At 42.8% G+C, this 10,443-nt stretch overlaps 1 protein-coding gene across 1 annotated transcript; it reads left to right on the top strand.

Moving 5' to 3' along the window:
• Positions 1-7,416: 7,416 nt before the first annotated feature.
• On the top strand, positions 7,417-8,239 carry LOC117511447 (constitutive coactivator of PPAR-gamma-like protein 2). Its single transcript, XM_034171471.1, has one exon. It carries the CDS (start codon positions 7,700-7,702, stop codon positions 8,237-8,239), a length of 540 nt encoding a protein of 179 aa, XP_034027362.1. The 5' UTR covers positions 7,417-7,699.
• Positions 8,240-10,443: the final 2,204 nt, after the last annotated feature.

Below are 10,443 nucleotides of genomic sequence, written 5' to 3' on the forward strand. Positions count from 1 at the left end.
CATACTCATACGCCATTTGGCATCAACAAATCAGCAGTCCTTTACAAATAAACAGTGGTAAAGACGACTATATCAACAATGGTTGTGAGTGTGTGTACAGTTTGTTTTCAGCGGCGATCCAAAATGGCAGCAGAAGTGATGTAGGCCCGATCGTACCTATACAAGCGAAGCGCCGTGCAGCAACGCGAAGCTTGTTCTTATGGTAGATGAAGGCACAAACTGGAACTGGCACAAAAAAAAAATCTTCCCAGTGGCGAAAAAGCCACAAACCAGTGGTAGACGAAGCCGCAAACCAGAAATGGCACGAAATGATTTGATCCACCGACATCAATAGCTTTTTTGCTTAATGATTCCCTTTTTTTTTTTTTTTTTGAGGGTGTTTGACGGGAAAATGATCATTTCCTGACATTGATTGCAGACCCTGCAGCAGGTCTGTAGTCAACCGCTTCTGTAACAGCTCTGCTTTGAAGCTTGAATTAACTAAGCAGTACTCCGACCCGCTGCTTCATTGGTTCTCTGCTTCAATGCTTCTCAGAAGCAGAAAGTCCACTCTAATCCCTCTCAAAACCATTTAAAGGTGTCAATCATGAGTCACTTTTGTGCTGATTAAATTCACTAACTTCAAAGCGAATCACCGTTTTAAATCAATGAACACCTCTTTCCAAATGTTGTAAGACAAACAATAAGCTACAATCGACTAAAACATTTTTTTTTCCTCCCAAAATGAGATGTCCTGCGTTCTTTTTGAATTACATTGATGCTGACGTGCAACATGGCTGGCTGAGCTCAACTCAAAGGTATGGAGAGACATTCATGCCAATGTGCTGACATTAATGGCATATTTTGAAGAATAAAGAGAAGAATAAAAATCAGCCGTATTACTTTGTCACTGTATATAGGCCTCCTGGCCCATATTCTGAATTTTTAGATGAATTTGTGCGTTCATCTCTAACTTGTCAACTAGTGTAGATAACATTCTGATCATTGGTGACTTTAACATTCATATAAATAAGCCTTCTGATCCCCTCTGCAAATCATTTATGGAAATTGTGGATGCATTAGGATTTCGGCAATGCATTCAGGATTCGATGCACATTAGTGGAAATACCCTGGATCTGGTTCTCGCACATGGTATTGCTGTCACGAATATTGACATCATGCCTCTTACATCAGTGGTCTCTGATCAATCACTTATTAAGTTTACAGGTTCGCTGCCGTGTTTAGTGGAACAACAACCTTATTTATCACTGCAGCGATGCATCAACTCCTCAACTAAGACTGAACTAGAAGCTAGACTGCCTGATGTCTTAGCCTCACTTTTGACAAATACCCAGTCAGTAGACAGACTTGTGGATAGTTTAAACTCAGTGCTCAAAACTACACTCGACATGATTGCACCACCTGTGTTAAAACCGGGATCCCCCAAATCACAGTCACCTTGGTTCAATGATTAGCTGCATGACCTCAAGCATAAAGCAAGAGGTCTAGAACATTAATGCATCATTCAAAATTAGAAGTATTCCACCTTGCGTGGCGTGATGCTATCTTAAACTATAAGCATGCATTATTGGCTACAAAGCGGACCTACTACTCTGATTTAATCAACAAAAACAAGCATAACTCAAAGTTCTTGTTCGGCACGGTGGCAACACTTATTCATGGACAACCACCTGTAGCTTGCTCTCCTTTTACAGCACAAGATTTCCTGGATTACTTTGAGAAGAAAATAGATGACATTAGGTTGAACATATCCCAGCATGCCTTAACCCAGCCACTATACCATGCTATTGAGGTGGGCGCCACTACTGAGGTATTACCTAGATTTACAGAATTTGATAGTATCTCTCTAGGCATGCTGACGAAACTCGGAATGTCAACAAAAAGCACAACCTGTTTATTTGATGCTATACCAACAAAACTGTTTAAGGACCTGTGGCCCACTCTTGGGCCGATTGTGCTGGAAATGATTAATCTTTCTTTAACTTCTAGATCTGTTCCTAAATGTTTCAAATCTGCAGTGATTAAACATTACTTAAGAAACCTAATCTTGACCCTAGTGTATTGAAAAACTATCGGCCGATATCAAATCTATCATTTTGCTCTAAAATTCTGGAAAAAGTGGTGTCATGGCAGCTCGTAGACTATCTTACTGAGAATAATCTCTTTGAGCCACTGCAGTCTGCTTTTAGAAAATATCATTCCACAGAGATGGCGCTCACTAAAGTGGTGAATGATCTTCTGCTTACAATGGATTCGGACACCACTACGGTTCTATTGCTGTTAGATCTCAGTGCTGGATTTGATACAGTGGATCATCATATTCTACTTGACAGGCTGGAAAATCATTTTGGGATTACTGGGAGTGCCCTTGCATGGCTGACGTCATACTTGACCAGTCGTTCTCACTCTGTTTTGTACAGTAACACTACCTCTAACCTTAGTGACATGAAATTTGGGGTTCCACAGGGGTCTGTCTTAGGCTTTTCTTCCTTTATATAGCACCCCTTGGGCACATATTGCGGCGTTTTGGGATTACCTTTCACTGCTATGCAGATGATACTCAGTTATATATGCCGATAACTGCTGGTAATCTCGTTCACATAAAATCCTTGGAAAATTGCCTTGCAACAGTGAGAAGTTGGATATCTAGAAACTTCCTACTTTTAAACTCTGATAAGACTGAAATAATGGTTCTTGGTCCAGTGAGACATCGGCATCAGTTTGACCAGTTAACACTCAGCCTAGGCTAGTGATGTTAAGCTCGAGTCAGGCTGCTCGACACAGCATCGAGCTTTGTGAACCAGAAGTGTCGGTGAGCAGCGTTTCGAGCACGCCCCCATCACGTGACCACTGCGAGCGAGGCCTCGTTACGTCACACCACGTGTCGAGCTTCGCGGGAAAGTCGAATAATCTGGGCGTGTCAATACGACCCGCCAAGTATTTAAAAGAGATCTGAATTGCGGCACAAACTGTGGGTTTGTGAGAGGAGGAGACTGCTAGCGACAGTGTTATTGCCAATTACTACGTGACAGGGGCAGCATTAGTTTATATTTAGGTCTAGTTTAGAGTTCATTTAGTATAGTTAGCTACATACACATAGGACCTAACATAGACAGACACACACCACACACAACAGGCATTTATTCATATACAACATTTATCCACACAGTACATCAACATAGGTTATAGGTTAGACTATATATTCATAGGTAGATCAGAGACTGAACTGAGTGACTGAAGAGCTGTGATTTTGGCGAGCGGGTCTTCTCCAAAGCTGGAGAGGTGGTGAGGCAGAAGAGGAGCCGATTAAAGCCCTAGCACTGTTGAAATTATTCTTTTTTTGAATAAAAATTGTTGATAGTTGCACAATCACCATCTCCTATCCCCTCTATTCTAATTTACAAATTACAGTATCATAAGCACAAGTTGCTGAAGCACATACCTTTCTCACTTTTCCCGTCACATTCCATCCAAATATTGAGGACTGATGAATCTACATATAGTCTACAATAAAGGTTTTCATAACCAGTATGTGTACATCTGTAGGGACTATTTATTACATTAAGAAAGACACAATAATGAAGATGACATTTTTTATTAGTATTTTTCAAGTACAAACCACATCAGTCATGAATTACTGCAAACATTTGTCACAGCACTTGCTCAGGGTAATTCTCAAAACAATCCAGCAGATGTCACCCTTCAAACTGTATCAAACGCCTCGAAGCAGTGTGTCGATTTTCAGCCAGTTGTGTTGAAGTGGCTCATTGGTTCATGAGGCCTCGAAATTGCCATCACTAGCCTAGGCTCGTGTGTCATACATCACACTGACAAAGTGAGGAACCCTGGGGTAATTTTTGATCCTTCGTTGTCCTTTGGCCTCCATATTAGAAATATTACAAGGACTGCTTTCTTCCACCTGCGAAATATAGCGAAGATTCTTCCCATCCTCTCTATGGCTGATGCTGAGACCCTGATCCATGTGTTCATCTCTTCTAGATTGGACGACTGCAATGTTCTGTTTTCTGGTTTACTGCAGTCTAGCATTAGGGCTCTCCAATTGGTTCAAAATGCTGCAGCCAGACTTTTGACACGAAGCAGAAAGTTCGACCACATTACACCCATTTTGGCATCCCTTCACTGGCTTCCTGTCCCAGTGAGATCAGATTTTAAAGTTCTGCTACTAAACTATAAAATTATTCATGGACTGGCACCTCCCTACCTAGCTGACCTAATTAAACCTTACGTACTGGCCCGGGCTTTACGTTCTCAGGGTGCAGGACTACTTTGTGTCCCTAAGGTGAATAAGAAGTCTGCGGGTCACAGAGCTTTCTCTTATCGTGCCCCTGTTCTGTGGAATGGTCTCCCTGTGTCAATAAAACAATCACATTCTGTGGAGACTTTCAAGTCCAGACTTAAGACACACTTCTTTTCCCTTTCATATGGTTAGCATACTGGTACAGTTTTGTTTTACGCTTTTTACTCTTTTAATTAGTTATTAGTAATTGGAGCGGGCCGCGGCCTCAACTTTACCTAAATTCTGGGTCTTTTAGTGAAGCTTAGGGCTAGCGGCCGGCGATCACCTTAGTATTTCTTCTGTGTTTCTTGTTGATTAATGGTGGCAAATTATACAGTATTTTTTGTCTTTCTGATGCCTGATTCTGTTTTTTCTCTGTTTAAGGTGCAGCTCCATCCAGAGATGGGAGTTGTATTTGTGTTGGTGATCCTCCTGTCCTGTGCACCAACAGCAATTCTTGTATATTCATCCATGAATTGTTCTGTGAATTGTTTCTGTAATTTATGTTTGTAGCATGGCTCAAGCAGACGGTCACCCCTTTGAGTCTGGTCTGCTTGAGGTTTCTTCCTCAGAGGGAGTTTTTCCTTACTGTTGCTCTGGGGGTTGGTAAGGTTGGACCTTACCTGTGTGAAGCGCCTTGAGGCAACTCTGTTGTGATTTGGTGCTATATAAAGGAAAATAAATTGAAAAAATAAATTGAATTAATGTCTGAAAGGAAATGCTTTTGACAAAAAGTACAGATTTCGTTTATTTCTATTTATGTCCAGAGATCATGGATCCACCATGTAGATTTTATTTAAGTCCAGAGATTAAAGATCCAGTGACCAATTTCATATTTATATACTTTAAGATTCAATAAAATGTTGCTGACATGAAAACCCATAAAGCCTACTTTTAGTATACACAGAAAATTCACAAGAGGTATTGTGATAAGGGATGAGATCGATAAGCGGAATCAATAATGACATTGATATTGATAAAATCTTATCAATACCTATCCCTAGACCTAAATGACATGGTGAGATGCTGAAAAGCTTCACTTGTTCATGTCCGTGATATATACATATTATAAAAATGTATCAACAGTTAACACAGCAACAGGAGACCCATGTGCAGGTACATTTGGAGTAAAAATTAACACCAAACTTTGCACTAGAGAATTTTATGACCTGGGCCTTGAACGAGTTGAAAATCTGGGCAGATCTACTGTCATATGGAAGCTGATTCTGAATTGGGATAAGTATTTGAAAAGAGGATGACGTATAAGATTCTGTATGCCAGAATTAGTGCATGAGCATAAATATATCAGAGGATGACCATGATGGCTCTGATCAGAAAACTAATGTAGCCCTGCAAATTTACTATTACTATTATAGAGATCATTAATGTTTCTCCTGAAAGAGAGCGAGGCATTAGGTTGAGAGAAACTGTCAATTCACAGCCCAACAGACCTGTTGGACTGCTCAGTAGAGGTGGGCGATACCGGGAATTTTGGTATTGATCCGATACCAAGTAAATACAGGCCCAGTTATCGCCGATATCAATACCGATACCTTTCATATTTAAGCTTCATAGATCCAAAGAATCCAAAAGACCTAGGATAGAATTTCACCAAACATTGTATGTGACAACAAAATACTTTATTATCAAATCAACATTTTTGTTTAAAAAATATCACTCAACACAACTTAAAACAAAATCTCCTGAGGTAGAGGGTTGACTCTAGGAGAGCACTGAGTGGGCGGGCCAGGCTGAGCCTACCTGCATGGCTGTTGGCTGGCGCCACTGAGCCACGTGACGGCGCAACAACAAAAGACCAGAGGGGGAAGGGTGTGCTGCTCTGTGTTGTGTGACACAGCGCAGCGCTGCTCTTACAGGCAGAGAGTAGACTTTGATGAATGTGCGTGCGCAGCAGTCAGTGCGTGCGGGAGAGAAAAAAAGCTTAAAGTATCGATCTTTTACACGAGGATCGTTCAATATCAATACCAGCATTGGTATCGATATTATCGATATTAGGATCGATCCACCCACCTCTACTGCTCAGTACACACGCTTACCACTTTGTTAATTCAAGTATTTCGTCGCAAAGGATTTGCTACCACCAATAGTATATAATACATTCAAGCAAATGTCATTTTCAGAATGGAGGCTATCATTTTGTTATCTTGCTCCCAGCTTTCTACCTGTGCTCCTCTTTTTCAGTCACTTGTGGAATAAAAGTGTTGCTGTCCAGTTTTTTGCATCACACAAACTGTATCTTGAATATGCTGTGGGAATTGTAGTTGTCATCACTTTCTCACAATAGTCTGTTGCAGGACCAGCTTCGACAATAGAACTACATTTCCCAACAGCCCCGTGGCGCGCCACCTTCCGCCAGTAACTCCACCTTCCCTTCCACTCTGCTGGGCCGCGAGGAAGTCGCAAGATGGCTGATGTCGCTTGGAAATAATGTTTTCCTGTGCAACATGAAGCCGTGAGTGTGGACGAAAGCGAGGGAGGCATCGTTGGGCTTTCGTTTTTATTTTCTTTTAGTTACTTTTCTTTTATTAGTCGACATCCATCTCATTCCGCGTCGTGTCCGCCCCGGACTTGTCTTTGGGAGTTGACGCGTCAAATCACGCCGGGGACCCTGCTCATAGCAGCTAACAGTTAGCAAATATTAGTACAGCTAGCCTGTCTGCCAGGCACACTGCTAGTTAGTTTGTTTTTCATTGGTAGTCTAGGCTATGTGGGCCGGCAAACATCCACTACGCATGTCCTGAAATTTGCCTGAAGTCGTACAAAATCAATGTCCGCTATTTCAGACATCAAAATGAAATAAGATTGGAAAAAATATCTTGCAGGCTATTTTGTTTAACGTCATGTCGGCGAACTGGTCAGCCACACTGCTGCTTGCTAAGTAGTACGCACTTTTTCACCTGTAGCATAACAATTTTTTTTAAAGCTTTTAGTAACGTCCACTTCCTAGCTGCGTTTTCCGTTATTAGCTCCAAAGTGGAATTTAGAAGCTCGATCTGTTCCACAGTATGGGAGCAGAAACAGCGAACTTTTCGCGGTTGTCGGAAGCTCGGCTTGCCTTGCTGGCGTCTCTCCAAAAATCACAGCGATGGACATAAACTCAGCACCCACTACCAAAACTGAAAAATTGGCGTCGTAATCTCGAAATATTTGGTCGACACTTTCGGAAAACGACTCACGGCGACTCGTTTCGCAAGCGTGGCTAACAGTGAGCTTGTTTTTGAAGGATTAACTAAAGTAGTTAGTCACTCCGTCGGAGACCGGTTAGCTTGGCCGGAGTGCACGGCTAGCTGCGGTCTCACCTCACATCCAATCGCAAACACGGCGTACAGAACGTATCCCGAGCCGTTCCCCGGCCACACGCACAGGCTGAACAACACCGTCATGGGCGTGCAAGGCTTTCAGGAGTATTTAGAGAAACGGTGTCCCGGGGCCGCAGTCCCCGTGGACCTCCTTAAGCTCGCACGCACTGTGGCCCGCCAGACCCCGCACCACCATCACCCGCACCACCACCCACATCATCCCGGGCCCATGCCTCCCCCGCCTCCGCCTGCCAGGATCCTGATCGACGCGGACTCCGGCCTGCAACGACTCTACGGCGGCTACCAGACGGACTGGGTGTGCGGGGGCGAGTGGAACGCCATGCTGGGCTATCTGGCTGCCCTCTCTCAGGCCTGCTTGTACCAGGGCGGCCTGGAGCTGGTCGTGGTTTTCAACGGCACATTGGGAAAGGAGCGCTGGCCCGAGTGGGCGCGGCGAGTTCAGGGCCAGCGACAGACGGCGCAGCTGATCGTCAACCACGTTGGCAGCAAGGCCACCCCGCCTCCACGCGCGTGGTTCCTGCCCCCAGCCTGCCTCGGCCACTGTGTCCGCCTCGCCATGTTCCGCTTCCGAGTGCGGGTGAGCAGTATGATCTTGTTGTAAACCCACTTTTATTGTGGTTGTTTGGAATGCAGCCTTTCTTCTTGTAGGTCCATTTAAGTAGGTTAAGCTGATGAGTTGTGCTTTGGGTCTTTAGATCTTGTGAGCAAGTGGCTCTACTTGATATCCAAGATGTATTTGAACATGATTTGGCTGTTATGAAGCCCAGGCATCGGTATCTGTTTCGAGTTGTTACTTCATGTAGCAGTGGCCGTATCCAGCTTTTTTGCAACCCCATATCAGCAGCACAGTGGCTTAGTGGTTAGCACTGTTGTCTCACAGCAAGGTCATGGGATCTATTTCCACCTGTGGGCTTTCTGTGTGAAGTTTGCATGTTCTCCCCGTGTTTGCGTGGGTTTTTTTTCCGGGTTCTCCGGTTTCCTCCCACATTTAAAGACATGCCGGTTAGGTGAATTGGAAACTATATAATTATGCAGGTCTCCCTTGCAAAAGAGATCTCGATCTCAATGGGACTAACCTGGTTAAATAAAGGTTAAAGCCTGGTCACACTGAATAATACAGCCATGAATAATGAGCCATGCATGGATTTGTCAGAAATTTCAGTGACTATTTGAATAAGGAGCCACATACAGGGTTCTAGCTAGCACAGACTTGTGTTACGGCCTGTGATGCTATAATTTTGGACCGTTATGCTTATTTTGGACCATTACGATTTTCAATACAGCGTCTGTAATCAACCGTTTCGGCAGCGCGACTCCAGTTTGAAGCGTGAATCGAAGCAGTGCTTTGATTCAATGGCTCGTGGCTCTTTGATTCGCTGCTCTTCAGAAGTGGTAAGTCCGCTTCTTAACCCCTCTGAAAGCCATTAAAATATCATGAGTCACTTTTGTATGGATTAAAGTCACTAACTGGGACTCTTGTCTTGTTGCAGTCAACAAACGAGAATTGTCCTCTGTTCCATTGTCACAGCTTCAAACGCTGCTCAGCTCTCTGCTGAAACAGTCCGCTCGGAATTAATAACTTCAAACGAATCACCGCTTTAAATAAATGACACCTCTTACAAACGTTGCAATACAGACAATAAATTACAGTCGACTAAAACATTTTTTCCTCCCAAATGAGACGTCCTGCATTCTTTATAAACCTGACCTGCAGCACAGCTGCAAGAGCTCAGCTCATAGGCATGGAAAGACATTCATGCCAATAATAATGTCTGAAAGGAAATGCTTTTGACAAAAACTAACAGATTGTATTTCTGTTTATGTCCAGAGATCAAGGATCCACCATGTAGAGTTTATTATATCAGAGTTTAAGGATCCAGTAATCAATTTCATATTTATTTACTTTAAGACTCAATAAAATGTTGTTCAATTTTAATTTAATCAGCTTATAAAGTGCCAAATTACAACAAAAGCCATCTCAAGGTGCCTCACACAGAACAGTTCAACATAAAAAAAATTAAAATAAATAAATAAAAAAAAATTCAAATGCTAATTAAAAACAGAAGTAAAAGAATAAAACAACAAAATAAACTACTCATAAGAAAGAGAATAAAAATAGGTTTTAAGTCTTGACTTAAAAATGTCCACGGACTCTGACTGTCTCACTGAGGGCCATATACTGGCTAACCCAGAATGAGATTGCCCACTCAACAAACTTCCCCAGCCTTCTGGACATGATGAAGGGACTTGGGCTGTTGTACCTGGATTTTCCCCTTTGGGTACCCCTAGAATGGCGAATTTTTAGCTTGAATTTTCAAACGCTTCCCCCCTTCCGCACCGAGTCCGCTGTTTTCCAAGTGCAGTGGTGTGTTCTGCACAGCCTGCAGGAGTGAACTGGGTTTAAAATAGCGGCAGGGTACACGCAACTGTGTGCACACATTAAAAAAGTGAACACATGCAGCTGCAAGTATGAAACTAACATGGAAAAAGACTGAGTACATGCACATTTCAGGTGTATTTAAATGACACAACGCTGCAATACGCAGCTCTATGAATACGCTAATATGAAGGGGCTGTAGCCTGTCCTGTTACTGTTAAGTGATGCTCAAATGAAGCAGTAAAGCAGTATTGAACCACTTTGCCAATTGTATTGAACACGGGTTCATTCAAAGTTTCATTTCAGTGACATCTAGTGGTGAAATACTAGACAACACTGTCAAAATATGTTCAGCTGATTCAGTAGACATATGTTGACTAGTATCTGGGATTGAGAGAAGGTGTGCTTTAAGAAACAGAGTATGTGCA

This window comes from Thalassophryne amazonica, chromosome 6 (assembly GCF_902500255.1).
Source record: "Thalassophryne amazonica chromosome 6, fThaAma1.1, whole genome shotgun sequence".
In the NCBI taxonomy this organism is placed as follows: domain Eukaryota; kingdom Metazoa; phylum Chordata; class Actinopteri; order Batrachoidiformes; family Batrachoididae; genus Thalassophryne; species Thalassophryne amazonica.

Coding starts and splice junctions, on each gene's coding strand:
- LOC117511447 (XM_034171471.1), top strand. CDS start 7,700: ATGGGCGTGCAAGGCTTTCAGGAGTATTTAGAGAAACGGTGTCCCGGG.